The sequence below is a fragment of the Prinia subflava genome, chromosome 4, assembly GCF_021018805.1.
Source record: "Prinia subflava isolate CZ2003 ecotype Zambia chromosome 4, Cam_Psub_1.2, whole genome shotgun sequence".
Taxonomy (NCBI): Eukaryota; Metazoa; Chordata; class Aves; order Passeriformes; family Cisticolidae; genus Prinia; species Prinia subflava.
The window spans coordinates 8,250,381-8,268,358 of NC_086250.1; the positions used below are offsets into that span (position 1 = coordinate 8,250,381).

The 17,978-nt window shown below is 41.3% G+C and overlaps 1 protein-coding gene across 7 annotated transcripts in view; it reads right to left on the reverse strand.

The window, feature by feature from the left end:
• LOC134549607 (potassium voltage-gated channel subfamily KQT member 1-like) overlaps positions 1-17,978 on the reverse strand; it is a 395,125-nt gene that overhangs the window by 107,793 nt on the left and 269,354 nt on the right. For 2 of the 7 annotated variants that reach the window (XM_063395354.1, XM_063395351.1), the window contains one exon: positions 5,691-7,732. The exons of 4 other annotated variants lie outside the window; for them this stretch is intronic. Coding sequence is in view for 2 of the 3 variants with exons in the window: in XM_063395351.1 (XP_063251421.1) it covers positions 7,676-7,732 (57 nt within the window). In the remaining variant the exon portion in view is untranslated. Of the gene's footprint in view, positions 1-5,690; positions 7,733-8,800; positions 8,906-17,978 lie in introns of those variants that run through there. One more of the 7 variants, XM_063395348.1, reaches the window with a different exon arrangement.

Genomic DNA, 17,978 nt, shown 5'->3' on the forward strand with positions numbered 1-17,978 from the left:
ATGGATAAATCTGGAAATGTTTCAATCAATATTCCCTACTTGCTGATGATCAGGGAAGGCAGGACAGCCTGTGTGCAGGATTCTGGAGCAGCATTCTCATGCACTGCTTTTTTTGTGGCTGAATGTAGGCGCCAGAGTTACACTGCTGCTTGCAGAGAGAATGCCTGGCAAAAACGTGAGGGCAAAAGCACATTTGTGTATGCACAGGCCATATCCCAGCCTGTCAACGACTTGAAATAACATGCAAATAGGTGCCAGTACATCTATCACTCTGTTTATTGTCTTTACTCACTTTCAGTTTGACTTCTCATACAATTCTGGCACTAAGCAGTTGATAAACACCGTTGGACTACTGGATTTTGTTTCCCACCAACATCACGTCTTTATCTTTTGGAAAGGTTGATGAAATACAAACAGTATAAGAAAAACTTTACTGGCAAGGGCCTCTGTGTCCTGCTCCACCACAGCAATGCACTGTGGTTGCTTTGTATCTGTCGCATAGTTTGTTTGAGTGACACTCTGACAAATGGTCTTTTTAGCACTGAAACCTAAACAAGGAGTGGATTGAGTAAAATCACAACCTGGACTGACTCAAAATGACATATCAGGAACATTTTTCAGTGGTCAGTTTCCTGATGGTTGAATTAGCTGCAGTTTTATCTTGCTGCCTATTGGCTGCTTTGCCTCACTTTCACCAAATTGCTTTCTTATCGTCACAAACACCACTGAATTTCTGTAAACTGCCAAAGTGGCAGAGCCCTGCTCTCCAGCCCATGGGTGCAATCACTGCACTTCCCTCTCCTGGCTGCCCATTGTATCTGAAATCATCTCAAGAGAATCAAGCCGACAGAACAGTATTGCCCAAACTGTCACACACAGTGACAGTTCTGTTGTGGGACACCTGGAAAGGAATTTCATGGGCAAATATGTGCCAGACAAACACGTGACAGAAAATCAGCTTTGCTCAAGCCTCTGTCACGTTAACTTATAAAAACAACCACTTTTCCATGCATTTCCTTTCATTTTGTAGTTGCCAGGATGACATCCAAAGGAGGCTGAAGGAAAGGCACTGGGACTGGCATGGATGGGTTGCAATTCCCTCTTCTGAGGGTGAGAAGTCTCACTGAGGAGAGGTGTAAGAAGACAAGATATAATATTCTTTATATTATAATATAATTTAGGGATGAACTGTATATATGAAACATTTTTTTTTTATTTCAAAGGAAGTACACGGCATGGAAGATTCACTGAAATTCAAGATTCACTGAAAGATTTCACTGATCAGCAATGTTAGGAGAAAAAGCCCCTAAAGATCTGAACGAGGAGCCTGAAGTCAGCCCTGCAGCTTCTAAAAAGTGCAAGGAAAAGTCTGATTTTTGAAACCTTTCTTCCTTAACTTCTTTATGGGAGGAAGCAGGATCCTTCTGCTCAGGAGAGAGAAAAACAGTGTCTAAAATTTATCTTGTGTTTTCAGTAGCTGAGAGCCACTGTTGCACTCACTTTGTGATAGTGCATGTCACTGAGCCACAAGAACTAAACCCACTTGCAGCTGCTGGAACACAGAGAAAGACAGAGGTGAGTCAAGGCAGATTGAAAAGTGGTCTGTGATCTGATCCCACCTCATGCTCCTGAGCCCATCAAAACCTTTCTTTGAAAATGCCAGGTTTTCCCAAATTGTCCCTTTCAAAGACAAAGCAAGAGCCATAAAGAGTAAGTAGAAGGCAAATTTTTGGTGTTGATTGGAAGCTTCCAGATTTTAGGAAACAGCAGTTTGTGCCCCCAGCTTTAATTCATTTCACTCGGCTTTAGCTGAAACACCATTTCTGCCCTTTTCCTTTGTTGCAGAAGATCAGAGCCAAGAGGAAAATGTGTCCAACAGGAAAAGATCCATTTTGCTCCTGTCAATAATACATTGGGAGCTGTCAGAAATGTCTGAGCAGGTGTGGGTGGATATGATTAGTAAGCAGCTTACAAGCAGCTATCATTAAATGTGTAATAACAGCAGAGTGCCAGCAAAATGAGACAACTAGAGCAGTCAGGGATACAGGATTTATAGACTCCTGCTCTATGCACCATCCTTAACTCTGCTTTCTAGGCTGGCTCTCCAACAATCTCGTGTTTGTACTGCCTGTTCTGTCATGTGGCGTCCACATTTTCCTGCGATCTGAAAATACAAAGTCATCTTTGTATGAGCACACAATTTACCTGCTCTGCTTCAAGGAGGTTTAATATAATTTGTGAAGACTGTTTTCTTTATGAGCCTTTCTGAGCTGCCCTTTATCATCCTTTGAGATATAGAGAAAAAAGTTAGTATCTCTTTATTATGTGATTTTAGGATTCAGGCACTTTGTTGAGTTTTCTCCCTTTCAAGAGAGGACAAGCAATAAGCTAAGAAAGTCATCATAGTTTTATATCTATTTCTATCTATTTCCTTTCATGGAAGTGTCATCTTCACTGGAGGAGCCTGTGCCTCTCTCTGGTGAGGTCTGCACAGAGAAATCAGTGACAGTGACCACAATATTGTTTTCAAAGGTGACTTAAATGCAAAATAATGTTCATGCTATGAGAGTTAAAAAACAAAAAGTAAAAAACAAGGAAAAAGGCATGATCCAGCTACCCAAGTGGCAGCACACTGGGGCCAGCATCTTCAGAAAACTTCTCATATATACCCAGTGGGGATCAAACCACTATAGCCACCTGAATTTGTCCTCTTAATTGATATGATAGAAAGTGGAATGGATGCAGAACAAAATAAATGTTTGGACCTTACTGTAGGTCATTCCTGAAATGACCATGGGTCATACACCTTGCAAGCTAAAAAAGAGACTGCTGGTAATCAGAAAGAGTAGAAATGGTGGTACTGTACAATTCTTAGGCTCCAGTAATGTGAAAGGGAATTTTTAATTCTTCTCTTTTTCCTTTCCCCTTGTGGAAAGCTGCGTGCCCGGATGGTGTGGACGGGGTGGAAGATTAAAAACAATGAGCAATCTATAGCAGTTAATCTGCCCGACTGGGAGGGCCTCAGGCTGTGCTGGACAGTTGGGATTCATGTCAGCTGTCTGGTTTAGGGTTGCAGCAGGACCACAAAAGGTTGCCTGATTGGAAGTGTGTGCACTGAAGGCTCACCACAGCAATGCAGATGGGGCTGCAGGGTGTGGAGAGCGGTTCCAGGCAGACCCAGGAGAGAGAGAGCACGTGAAAAACCACTGGGGTTACTGCAGAAAGGAACACAGCCCAGGGATCCCAAGTGTTCAAATGATTTCTGCATTATTGCCATGGCTGAATGAGTATTTTGTGACTTGTAACATCCAGGGCTGGGATGTCCATCTCAGGTTTTGGGTAAAATTCTCGCTAAAATAAAGGACCATGATAATCCATATCACTTGGACCTGCCCATCTGCCCCTGACAGCCAGACTCTACAGAGCTTCTTTGGATAAACTCAGAGTTATCAGGTTAAGTCCCTCAAAAACAGCTTTTGTTACGGGAAAAGGAGAAGATCCTGCAGGTCCTAAGAGGATAGCTGTGTTTTTGGCACAAGTTCCAAGCATCAGAAAAGTTTATTTTCTCAATGCTGCCTGTGTGACAGTCTCCAGTTTAACCACATCTCTGGCAGCCCTAGATAACACATGAGATCATACCCATCCCTTGGATAGCACAGCTGGGCTCTCTGGACAGGAATACAGTGATAATTCATGTCTTTGACACCAAAAAATGCCTATGTGCATTATTAGCTGAATTAGTGCCCCATGGAACTCTTTCTCCATGGCATTTGTTTGGCCTGTGTTTATTATCTCAATGCACATGTAAATTCAGAGCCTTTTGTGGTTTCAGAGCTTTTTTTTTTTTTTTTAAGATGGTTCTTACAGTTGTTTTCAGAATGATAGCTAATTATTTCTCCCATCTCCCAAATAAAACAGCCTGTGATTTATCTACACTTTCGGAATGAGCCAGGAAAAAAAAAATTGCTGGAATAAATTAAAAAATGGTACAGTGAGATTATTACTTCCGTCCATCCATCCAGAACATCCTGAGAGGATGACTAAAGGTCTTGGTAGCCCATTAATTTAAAGTACTGTCAACTTTCTCAGTGCAAACATATATATGAATACAGGGAAGAAAAAAAAAAGCAGACAGAAAGATGAGTGAATCACTTCTTGCAGATACCTTAAGGTAAGGGTGGGATTTTGTGCTGGGGCAGTATTTTATCTGCTTGTAAGTGTCTCATGAGAAACAAAAAATGTACCTGAAGGGTGAACTCGTACACAGCTGCACAGCTTGATGGATTTTCTGCATGTATGTTTCAGAAATCAGTAAAGGAAAAACTGATTCCTCAGCCTTACTGTAGACCACAAGCCAAAGCAAAATCAATTTAAAGGACTCAAAAGGTTCTACCCAGGTTTTTTAAAACACTGGGAATAGTTTCATGTTTGTAGAGGTTGTGGGCATCTACCTGGTGATTTTCTGGTTAAATGAATTATTCCATATAAATAGCCCAGTTTAAAACTTAAAATGCCAGCCAAATGCGATGCGACCAACCTAATTTTAAAGTCCATTTGTAATAACCCTGCAATTAATAAACTAGTTTTTTAATTAAGAAATGAACTTAGAGGTGATTATTGATTTATAAGCACTCTAACTCACAGCCAACATATTTTCATTTTGTTTTGCCTGGATTTACTCTAGAGGTCAATTAATCCTGATGAGATTAAAGTCTTGCTAATTTTGAGAAACAGCATCTCTGAGATCATGAGTTTAGCTTTAATGCATCTTAATCCACTTTCATACCTCTAGTTAATTTGCATTCATTTTCCTCAGGATCCGTGTAGGTAAACACCAAACACAATTTTAGAAGCATTTAGGCAGGATCCCAGATTTATCCCTGTTTTCCTGGCAGGAGTGTGTGAGTGACACAGGATCAGAGCCCTCACTCTCTAGTTGGGAGAAAGGCAGAGCAGGGAGATCTCTGTGTCTGGTTTTGGCAGAGAAGAGGAGCTGTGTTTTCACTGTCCTGCCTTTTATTAGCAGCTAGCATTTTTTTCTCCTTGCAGCTGAAGCCCCTAACAAAAGGCAAAGAATAAAATGAGACAAAAAAGCATCTGCTCTAAATGGAATTGGGCCAGTCCAGTCAAGTTTAAAGACTCTGAATCATTTGAGGGGTATGAGACTGGCAATTTACTAATGACTACAACTTATTAAAAAGGCATGAAAAGCTCCCTAATTACATATTTGGATGCTAAGTAGCCATTCTCAGCTTCACAGACAGCATGACTTTCTCTTCCAGTCTTGTCCCAGACCACACATTAAAAAGAAAACAGGCATCATAAAGGCTCAGGCGTTTTAGATGCTAGAAAGTTAAATATTGTAAAAGACTTAACCAGACTCTTACTTGGGGCTTTATGCTACTCTCTTGTTTTAACTCTTATTGAAGGCTGAACATTTTTGGTCGTCTTATAATGTATGCATTTATAAATAAATTCCCATATATCCCAAATCTTCCAAAAACAACACAGCACATTAATCCCAATTACCTCTTTTTTCTACTCTACCAGGCTAATTTCACTGGATCATTAGTTTTAAACATCTATTACTCTGTAAACAAATCCTGAAAAGCTTACAGACACAAAGTCAGACATTCAAAAGATTGGAAGTGCCAGATTTAGTGCAAAACTTCTGTGGGGCTCAGCGCAGGGAAATCTATTCACAATTCCTATTACACAAATTGCTCAGTGCCTTTATTTGCTGCATAGCATCCAAAGCCAGCATTAAATATAAAATTGTTCATTTCCTGATGAGTGTTTTGTTTTGATTTAATAATGTATTGACCTAGAGTCGGAATGCTCCACAAACATTCTTGAGTTTATCTGCAAAGGACACCCTCTAAACACGCTGTGAGTGTTGTTATCCCTGTTTTCCAGGATTCACCTTTTTCCCTCTCTGCCCATGAAGCAAAGCCACTTTTCTGGACACGATGGGTTCAGTGTGTGGATGCTGCATGAGGGCTGTACATCACACAAAGCCCAGCCCATGCAGGCTTTGCAGTGTGTGACACATCCCTGATCAGCAGAGGTGCAAACCTGCCCTTTTTGGGCATTCCCACCCCAGCCAGAAGCACAGAGACCCTCCATGCAGGGCACCCATTTTCCCTGTTTTACAGGAAAGGAAATGAGTACAGGGAGCAACAATATGGTTAGACAAGGAGAATCTATTCAATATGTTGCTGCTGGTTGCAGAATCTGAAATCCAGAAGCTCCCTACCAAGCAAGCAATGGTTGTCTCTGCAACAAACATTTAAATAAAATACATGTGTAAAACCCAGCAAAACAAAGCTGATCCTCTCTTTTTTTATCAACAACTCTACAGCTGTCTGAGGACTTAACACACACCTATTTGTTTTGCAAAACCAGTCAGGTAACAATAAATTCTTCTGAAAGCTGCTAATCCCCTATGCAAAATTCATGTAAGTCTTTGGACAGACTTATGCAGACAGGTGTCTAATCATTCCTATGAGTAGCACCCAAATCACAACCAGTATTTCACCACAAAACTCTTTTCACGAAACACATCTCCTCTGGGAGCTGAAAAGTGTTGGCTTTTTTAAAACAACAAAGTAGTGAGTGCCTAAATTACCAACAGCCCAGAAGAACTCAGCTCTCCTGCCAGAGTAATTCCATTCCTAAAGAAGGTGACCCAACAAGGCTCTTTGCTGCAGCACCACTCACCTTTCAAGCCTCACAACAAATGCAGAGCCAGGCACACTTAAATCCTGAGATGAGGTTGCAAGTGCAAATTGAACCCCAGTAAGGCTGTACCTTACTTCATTTATAGGAAAGAAGGACTGGCAAGGACTTTCTGAGTAAACAGTTCTTTCCTTGAAATAGTGGTGGCCACATTATATTAAAAAAAATAGAAATATTGAGAAAGGTTTACTCTACACAGAATTAAAATCCCTTGCAGCTTTTCCTACAGAGACAACTTCAGAGCTGGAAAAGGAAGAGTAGGTGGGTAGGTGGCAGGTGGTTCTCCTAACTTTGCCACAAAAGCAGTCACTGAAGCTGAGGCAATTGTCAGTCATGGAATTCCACAGAGGTGGAACAGCAAAATGGGGCTGAGTTCCAGCTTCCTGCTTCTGAGTAGTGAGGGAAGAAATAAAAAAGCCAAAGTCATTCACATATGGCCAGGCACAGTCTGAGGACCACACTCATCTTCTGGAGCGTTCTTCAATAAACTTGAACAAAAGCCATGTCCTATTAAACCAACAGAGGCATAAACACCAGGTTCTCTGTCAGCTGATAGAAGGACAATGGAGAAATAATAGTACAACTCACAAGTGTTGGAGGGAAAAAGGCTAAAGATTATAAATGTATTTTTATTCTTGGCTGACACTTCTATCCACCCAAGCCAAAAATCACAAGAAAAAGAATAGCTGCTTTCCTTTATCCACATAAAAGGATTCTGTGCTGAGCAGCACTTAAGAAAAATGATCAGATTGTGATTACATAACCCTAGCATGAACTTGGTGACCAGTATAGTCATGTCAAATTAGGATGCATTATTCAAGCGGCAGGGAAGGATGAAAGTGTTTACCATCAGATATAAACCCCCTGCATTTCCCTTTCTTCCAACCTGTTCTCTTCTTTTTCCTTTGCTGGCTATGTTGGTGGGCTGGCTCACTCACTATACCAGCTCTTCTTCAAAAACACAGAAATTATCAGTAACAGATGCTGATGGTAACTGAAAAGAAAAAGAAAGACATCCACTCATTATTTCTCCCCTCTGCCTTTACCAGAAGCTTCCATCTTCTCCCCCTGGTTTATTTCTTGCTCCTCTTGTCACTGGAATTTTGCCCATTCTTTCTTCTTTTACTTCAGACCAGGGTCCCTATTCTGAGGGGTTTTTTTGCTGTGGCCCCTTCACCTGACCCCATTCTCACTTTCTTTGTCATCTTGTCTTTAACTTCTTTTCATAAAAGGCATAGGATTCTGCTTATCAATGTCTAGATCACAACCCATCACCTTTCTTTTTTTTTTTTAATCAGATTTTAAAAAATGAAAAGACAACAAAATGAAAGGAATAAATGCTGCATGGATAAGATGAGGCTGAAGCAGCCATAAGCAATGTAAGGTTTTAGATGCAGTTTACTTATATCTATTTATCATAATGGAAAATAAAGTCATAATATTCAGGTAGATTTTGTGCATAGTCTTCTTATTCTTACTCTCTGAAAATTCCCAACCATATCACGACCATAGCAAGTTTAATTTTTTTGACCCCTTTACATCTTTGAAAACCATCAAAAGCCAAATTTAACTGCCTAAGTCTCACAAAACCAGAGTGCCAAAGCCAGGGTTGATATTACTAAATTGACTACCACAGAACTTGTTTACACTGCAGATTAATTTAATTTATGCAGTTTCTCCTGTCCATCTGGAGGTCACAGTAAAGGATTTAGAAAGTACAGTTAAATATTTTCAACAAAATTTGATTCTTCTGTCAAGCCAGTATAGACTGTCTCATTCCTTTTCTCAACCAATCATCAATAAAGCATAGAATAGAGAGTTAATACCATGATACCTTGATGGAGCTACATGGGGGCATTCAAACACAAACAGAGAGAAAAATTCCTTTTCACTCTCTTTTTTTTTTTTGCCTTTTCATATGAACTTGTCAGTAGAAATGGGTCAAGCTTTGGGTAAATATGTTATTCCAGAAGCAAGATTGCTTGATTCTAAAAGTGCAATAAAAGGCTTTCCATGGCACAGACCAGGTCCCTGGATAATTCTGAAAGATTCACTGGCTTACCATTAATATATGATGGAAGTCATGTAAAAAATTTTGCATCCCTCTTGAGAATAAGTAGTGTGGTGAACTGGTGACCATCATTACCAGAGACATGAAGCCATGGTCCTGTTAAGGATATTGCAGTACAATCTTAGCTTTACATTGGAAATAATCTTGCTCTTTAGACTAATCCATCCAGAAATCAGAACCACCAAAATGGAAGGCTATTGTTGGGATGAAATATAATTGATTCTTCCTCTCACCTGAAATATAATTGATTCTTCCTCTCAATTCTTGCAGTTCCCTGAGTACCTTCTCCCTCTGCTCTCTCAAAGACAAGAAATGACTGCTTTGGGATTGAATTTGAATACTCAGCTTGGATTCCTGCTCCACATCACTCTGGGAAGGGGCATCCACCTCCCTCCTTGGGCTCTGGCATGGCCTCAGTTCCTCACGCCACACACCCTCTGTGCCATGGCCTCATCACCATCACAGTGGAGAATTCCTTCCCAACTTCTCAAGTTAACCTACTCTCCTTCAGTCTGGGCCATTTCCCCAGTCCCCTTTGGATACTGGAAGGCTGCTGGAAGGGAAGGAAATGCCGGAACATTTAATATTCCAGGGCACCCTTCTCTTTGGAGCAACAGCAGTAGAACCAGTGACTGTTTTTCAGCCTGGAAGCAGCCTGTCATCTACTTCAAGGCATTTCTCCTCGCTGCATGCTTTTGGGATGTTTCTTGTTGGTTCCACAGCAGGTCTTTGTGCAGCCAGCAGCACACAGGACACTTGTGCAGCAGTGGGATCTTCAGAGGGAAAGCACAGCCCAGGACAGACAGGACCAGTGCAGCTCCAAGGAAAGAGCCTGAGCATTTTTGGCTGCAGAAGTAGCCCCTTACTGGCCAGGTCTAAAGGAAAAAGGAAACCTTACTCACATTCCCACCCTTCTCCCTCCAACCTTCCTTTTCTTTCCTTCCTTTCTTCCTTTCTTCCTTCCTTCCTTCCTTCCTTCCTTCCTTCCTTCCTTTCTTTCTTTCTTTCTTTCTTTCTTTCTTTCTTTCTTTCTTTCTTTCTTTCTTTCTTTCTTCTTTCTTTCTTTCTTTCTTTCTTTCTTTCTTTCTTTCTTTCTTTCTTTCTTTCTTCTTTCTTCTTCTTCTTTCTTCCTTCTTCTTCCTTCCTTCCTTCCTTCCTTCCTTCCTTCCTTCCTTCCTTCCTTCCTTCCTTCCTTCCTTCCTTCCTTCCTTCCTTCCTTCCTTCCTTCCTTCCTTCCTTCCTTCCTTCCTTCCTTCCTTCCTTCCTTCCTTCCTTCCTTCCTTCCTTCCTTCTTCCTTCCTTCCTTCCTTCCTTCCTTCCTTCCTTCCTTCCTTCCTTCCTTCCTTCCTTCCTTCCTTCCTTCCTTCCTTCCTTCCTTCCTTCCTCCTTCCTTTCCTTCCTTTCCTTCCTTTCCTTCCTTTCCTTCCTTTCCTTCCTTCCTTTCCTTCCTTCCTTTCCTTCCTTTCCTTCCTCCTTCCTTCCTTCCTTTCCTTCCTTTCCTTCCTCTTTCTTTTCTTTTCTTTTCTTTTCTTTTCTTTTCTTTTCTTTTCTTTTCTTTTTCTTTTCTTTTCTTTTCTTTTCTTTTCTTTTCTTTCTTTTCTTTTCTTTTCTTTTCTTTTTCTTTTCTTTTCTTTTCTTTTCTTTTCTTTTTCTTTTCTTTTCTTTTCTTTTCTTTTCTTTTCTTTTCTTTTCTTTTCTTTTCTTTTCTTTTCTTTTCTTTTCTTTTCTTTTCTTTTCTTTCTGTGTGTTTGTTTGTTTGTTTGTTTTGTTTTTGTACTTGCAATGCTTTTCTTGGCACCCCCTGACATTCCAGCTGAGCAGCACCTCACTGAGGTATTACCTGATTACCCTGAGCACTTTCACAGGCGGAATTTTGCACACCCAGCGTTCAGCCAGTGACAGTAACAAATAGGGAATTAATTAACACCACAGTGATTAAAGACTCGGCATCCCGACATCTGTAATGCATGTTCCAAAGATAGTGTCCGTGCACGGGAGGGAAATCTGTAAATCAGGGTACTTGCAAAAGGAGCTCTGCTCTTTCTCAGCTCATTGCCATTCTCTGAGCACTAACGAGGGGAATAGGGCAGGGCTGGAGCATTTGAATAAACCCTCACTTTTTCAGAGGACTTAATGAATCATGAGCAGACCATTCTGTGGTGTTTTGCAGCACTGAGGGGACGTTGATGAAGCCCTTTACTTACCCCACAGTGTAGGAAAGTCACAGTGCATCAGAAGGAACCCAATAGTTACATTAGTTACCTCCAACATCCAATTTGATTATCTCCTTATGTTCCACCCCACTTTGTCTAACCCAGCAATTTGCTTCTAGATAATTTCATTTTTTCCTTTTTTGCTCACTGTTAAAGAACAGGGTCAGGTCAGATGGAAACTCCTTCTCCAGTAGGCCTTCAGTCAAGGATGAAGCTGATTAAAATGTCATATATGTAATAAAAAATACTGGCATTCAGTCAAAACCTGACAAATTAGTTATGGATTGTCTAATCCACATTCAGCTATAAAACACGATTTACCAAATACCCTCACCTAACAAAGGGTATTGGGTTTCTTACTGAATTCCCTCTATTTGACACTCTCATAATATGCAAACATACACGGATTTAATTTTTTCATTTCCTTCCGGATGGAATATTTCAACATGTTAATATTTACATAAATCCTGGTAATCCTGAAAACTGTTTAGGCTTTATTTTCCTTTCAAATTATATTTTTTCCAGTTTTCTTTCTGTTACATCCATCCTTGCACATGGATTTACAAGAGTAGGCAAATGATGAAAATGAGTTTTTCAAAGAAAATAGTGGAAATAGGCAGAAAACCAAGACTGTAAAAGATATATTTTAATCAAAGTTATCAACTACCTACTGGGCCTTAAAATTCTCTGGAGAAATGGCTAAAATAGACTCCTCACCATGCCAATAAAGGTTAAGTTGGCAATGATTGGAAACAATTGCAGAGAGGCACTTCAGAAAACCTTTTTTTTCCCCGGTGTTTCAACCAGGCAAGGGGTGCATGAATCCTGGAACTGTCACCCCGTGGAAGCACAAGTGCCTTTGCATCTCTTTAGGGCCACTTTCGTATTTGTGTCCTCTGTACAATGGAGATGTGAAATTCAATCTGTGACATTAATAGGATCAAATGGTGATGCTTAATCCCATGGAACAGGCAGAGATCGTTTGAACACTCTCTGCAACCCTCATGGCCCTTGCTAAGGTCCTGACCTTTATCTCCTCACAATAAAGTTTGCTAACCAAAGGCATCTTGTTTCATAAACTAGATACATATTAGTTTCCCTGTCAGGTGATGTCAGAACCAAGGAAGTGTGACAAGCAAAAAGTGTCTCTTTTACCCAGAAATTCGGGGCTTTGTTAGTGCTACCAATTTTCAAAGGAAAAAACAGCAAGCACACATCACTATTTTTTGTAAGATAAAGCATGCCTGAAAACAGGTTTTTTTTTTTTTCTTTCAGGACATTCTGTGCGACGAACTATATTCCTGAAAACACGTTCTTTTGTACAAAATGGATAAAATCACAGTATTTTAAGTGGTTATTTGGAGAAAACCCATGCACTTGGGCTAATATAAGAAAGAAAGCAATGAAAATGGGTGTTTGCATCTTTCTGATGGGGCCCAAAGACAATGGAAGAGATTAAGAGCTAACAATTCAACTGTGACTAAACAATAGTTTTGTTAAGGAACTTGACTAAAGTTCAAGACAACTCCTCCAAAAGTCTCTTCAACTGGCAGATGTTTAATGAATGGAAAACTGCCTGGCATGAAATAACCATGGAGGAAGTTCTGGGCCAGGGAGGAAAGGTGGTGAGAAGCACAGTAGGAGGGCAGAAAGCCCAGATCAGCCAAGGCACCTCAGAGAAATCATCCTTAGCTGCAGATACCTATTTCCAGGAAGCAGTAGCACGGAGGATCTCCTGCCAAGGAAGTCCTGCAGAGCCAAGTGAAGAAGCAGTGCTGACAACCCAAAGTGCTTCAGGGAACTGTTGGCACAGGCCTGCCCTTGGGACCACTTGGGCCAAAGAGTGAGGGTTTTGAACTGCAAGCTGTGAGGACAAGGCAGCTGAGGAGCCACGAGAATTAATACACCAAGGGAGATTTGGGAGGAGCTCATTTCTTTGATTTTGTTGCCAACAAATCTCTGGATTTCTTGCCTGTCCCAAGGAGAAGAAACGGCTTCACAGGTAGCAGATAATACATTGCCACTCCTGCCAGGTTCTGAGTCCCTACCTGCACCAAGAAATCCTAATCTGAGAATGGAAAACATAACCTGGCACACATGTGCTTGTCAGATCCATCACTCCCAGTCTAGCACACGGAGCCCTGGGACCCAGCAGCAGTGGCCAGGGAAGGGAGCTGTGCCAGCTCTGCACCCACAGTGACTCACCTGCTGCTCAGCACAAATAAAACAGCTGCCAGTGCCTCCCTCTGCCTTGAGCCACATATTCCCAAAGAGTTCTTTCCTGTGTCCCTTCTCTCTTTCATGACAATGTTTGCATGTTTTTCAACTCCTCTGATCCATTTGGTGCCTTTTTTATGTACTGTCCAAAGCTTTCCTTCTCTACCACCATCCACCCCTCATTTTCCCAGCTGCTGTTCTCTCTTCCAGACTCAACCTATCCCAGCTACTGTCAGCTCTGCAGATATTTTTCTCAGAGGACATTCAAAATACATATGGCCCTTCTGATAAAAATATTCTCTCTTTTCATTTGGATCTTTTTCTGACATCTCTCTCTTTTCTTTTTTTTTTTCTGGGGTGCTATGTCTAATCCATGCCAAGTGACTGCCATGATAAAAAAATTCTCCCATCTTAGAAATGGAGCCATTTCAGGACAAAAAACGAATGAGGAAGAAAATACCTTGAGGTGCCCAAGAGTCAGAGCAGACCAAGAGCTTATACAGAAAACTAATTTTTGTGCTGTGTGGGCTTTGTTCCTCCTTAAACTCCATGGGACAAACTCCCTGATGTGGATGAAACAGAGCATCTCATGATTGGCAGCTGAGAGCATCCTCTCCAAGGCTGCTCCACACCCACAGAAAGCTGTCAAGTCACCTCTGAGAGGCAGCCCCACCAACATCTTGGATTTAGGCCAGTGTTTCCCAGCTGTGGGTCATGACCCCACATGGGCCAGGGTCAGCACAGGGTTCACACAGGGTCACAGAGAGCTGGAGAAAGCTAAAGAAATATTTAAGCTTAAGAATTTGTATTCAGGGTTTTTTTCCCAGTTGGTAGGGGAAAGGGAAGGAGTGGAGTTGCTCACAAACAGATGATCCAAGGAGGCTGACTGCTTCAGAAATCCTGACTTATTGAAATATTGGGAATTCCACACTGGAGAGAAAAAGAGTAAGTCTGTGGCTCATGTACTTTGTCTATGGCCCCTTTTTTTTTTTTAATGTGTTAGTTTGAAACTAGCCAGAAGTCTGGAAAGGTTTCAGTAACCTTAGTAGACACACTAGCAAACAAATACAAGAGACATCACCATGAGCATCCTTGTAATAGTACCTGGCTTTCATCAGAAGAAATTGAAAGGGTTCTCAACAGTGAAAGCATTTATACTTCCTGTGGAGTAAAAGGAGGTTTTCATTATCCCCATTTTACAGAAAAGAACCTGCCTAGGTGACTTGCTCAATGTCATGCAAAAGTTCTGTGGCAGAGTTAAAAGCTGAGTCCAAAATTGAATTCTTAATTAAGTGAATGCCCTTGTCACAGCACTACTCTGTGCTCAGATCCCCTCCCCACAAAATGCATTTTCAATCAAATGGATATAACCAGCACCTATGTAATTAGAACTTGTGCAATCACAGGAGCATTGCAACAGACCTCAGGGTCATGAAAGGTGTGAGAGGGACTAATCCAACGACTGGATTTTTTTGATCTTACACAAATAACACAGATAGAGTCATAGACAGTGATTTGCCAATATGATTTCATCCCTAAGGGGAATACTTTCAAAATCTTGCCCACACTTGATTACGAAAGTTGAATTTGGTGGCTGCTTTTGTCCTTCAGGAGCAGGATGGGAGTCAAACAAACACCATCACCACACAGCAGTGAGGCTGCTGAAGGTCTTCCCTGTGTGGGCCACCTGCAACCCCTTGGCTGGTTACTGGAGCTTTTGGCAGCCTTGAAGAGGCTAAAATGTGGGAACTGCCACGGTGTGGGACAATCTCAGAGCAGTGAAGCCGAGCTGGATTCATGAGCAGCTCCAGCACTGCCTTCCTTGTGTGAACAACCCAGAGCAGGATGTACAGCGTGGGCTGTGTCCATGAGAAGACAAAATCTCTTCCACAGCTCTGCTGAAGTTCAGTGAAGTGCTGTGGCAGCAGCCTGACCCACAGGGACCAGCTCACCATGGCCACAACCCCCTGCAGCACGGACAACCAGCACCAGGAGCCTGCACTGATGACATTTTACAAGTCAAGATACTTCAGTAGGCTGATATTTGGCACTGGTTCATTAACCCAGCTGCTGGCACAATCCTGCTTTCTTGTGTAGATAAGAACTTGGCCTCACCCATTAGAGACTGATTTGTTAGCTGGGAAAAGATCATTTATTGCTTTCACATCATTGCTTCAGCTATCCTTGGATAAACTAGCTATGCAATTTAATGGTTGATAGCTTTCTGCTTGCAGTATTTTCTTCATATCTGCATTCTATATAGTTTCCTACTTACTTTTTTTCCTCCCTCATTTACTCTAAAATATTTTAAAAAGTGAAAACTTGTAATAATTTTCTGTGTTATTTCCTATTGAGGGAATCAATCTTATACAAATACCTCTGAATGTAAGAATAAGCCTATTACAAATTAACAGATTCTTCCATTGTTTTCTCCCTTGAGTTTAGGAAGCTTATCTATTTACAATCATCACCTCTGTTTCTGCAGGGGGAGGTTGGAAAGCCTGGGACTTTCAAAAAATATTTATGCATGTGCTGAGTGGGGTGGAGTAGGAATGGATACACACTGGGAACATTTTGATTCCAGAGCTCTTAGAAAACTGCTAATAGGATGATGAAAGCTTGATTTCACAGATCTGTCACACTCCACCACCCCATTTTGCAAGGTTCCTTTGTGTATGACAATTACTAAGTTCCATCAAAATACTCATAAAATTTTCACCTGCTAGAAGCAAAACCACTTTTCGTTGCCCAGACAAACACAGTGATGAAGATGTTTAAAAGTCTCTGCACAGAGACACTCTGGTGTCTGAGATCTCTTACCCTTGTAGGCATGACCCAGGCTGTACTGAAGGCATGTGCCCTTCTGAAAAAGAGCCTGAGGTGTCCTGGGGCATCTGAAATGGCACTACTAGCAGTTGTTTCCATAGTAACCAAACCTCTTAACTTAAAAAAAAAAAAAACCAGAATGAAATATATTATGGCTCTTAATTTCATTGTTGTAGGTACTTGTGTGTCTGTACATTTATAAACATTAGGGCACTGCACAGCAACAGCAGCAGCTTGAATTAAAATGATGGCAAGTCAAGGAGGCTTGCCTGGCAAGAGAGAAACTCACAGGACCTCTTAACTGTTCATTTTCCAAGATCTGGAGTTTTTTAAATGTGAAAGTTTGTTTAGAATGTGTAATATCAAGAGCTAGGTGTTTGAAAAAGACTTAATGTTGAAGTTTGAGCTAATTGTTTGTTCTGGAAAGTGCTAGTAACACATATATATAACCATAGATATAATTTGATATATTTTTATATATACATTACATATATTTCAGCATGGCAGCAGAATCAGCTGAGTTGCACTCCTCTTCTGGAAGGGGGAGGATGGCTAAGCACCAGCTCAGAGTTTCTGTTAAATATCATACCTAGGTAGTCAAGACAGGGAAAATACAGTACAGAAATAGAGAGGCACCACTGAAAGTAACACTTTCAGCTCACACCACTTTCTCTCCTCTGTGACTAAGTAGGAAATTGTCTTTATTTTCCTTCATCTGGAAGGGAAGAAAGGGCAGCTCAGCTATCTTTGCTGGGGTTTAAACAGGGTCTAAGAAGAGAAGTGGTCAATTCTCCAGGTGGGCTGGTTGTTTCCTGTATTCTCTCACTACCTGATCCAGGAATTGGGCCAAGGAGCTGGACCCCAATGGAATCCTACCCACAGTGAAATCAAGGCAAAAGTCTTATGAGGTGGAAGCATCAAAGGTAATCTCAAGTTGTTTGAACAATGGACTGGACTCCAAACTCAAGTATGGTATGAAGGGTAAGGTTTCCTGCAGCTGTAAATGGAATGGATAAAGAGTAGATGTACCACTCATCAGAATATGGTTGGTTTTTTAAGAGTTTTGACAGCCTTATTTCTGCAAAGAGCAGAGCTAACACAATTATAAACACTGAAAAGAAAGTCTTCCAAACTACTCTAGCCAAAGCCATGTTTAAAATGCATCACAATGGGTGCTAGACTCCACCAGCAGTTATCTGATCTAGGCAATAAATAAATACTGATAACTTTAATTATAGATCCATGATAGAACTCATGGAAGGAACATAAATATGATGTCTGGAGCTAATTAATGCTCAAAATTTAACCAACAAGACAAACAGAATGAGATCATCTTCAAGTACTATGAGGAGCTAAATTGTGGTGTATTCCCTGAGCAGGGTAGAAAACAGAGACAAATCTAAATCAGTTTTCCTGGGAATACTAAGTTTCTTGAAGGGCATATGAAACACATATTGCATAAACACCCCTGATACCTAATTCCAAGGAGCTCAGTGCCAGGTAAGGTGATTTAAAACCGTTCAGCTCTCCCACATCAGCTGAATTCTCATAAACACTGGCATGCCCAATATATTGACTGTGTGATTTCACATAAACCCACGATTATCCCTGTGCTCCCAACCCGTAAACAGGAGTTATATAAATGGGACAGCTTCATGCAGTGTTTTTATCTGAAGCAGCTGCCAGCTGTGCCTTTACTCACACCAACACATCTATCAACAACTCCAAGCCTTTTCAAATACAAGACTTGCACCACAGAAAACACAACTATTTGAAGCCTAAAGTTATCTCTATCTTCGCAGCTGTGTCGGTGGGTTGGTGTGAGCCAGTGCTGGCCCCGTGGCCTGTACTGTGGAGCACTCACTGGTGGGGCACCGTGGTGACAGCACAGCTGCCACAGGCACTGGCCACGT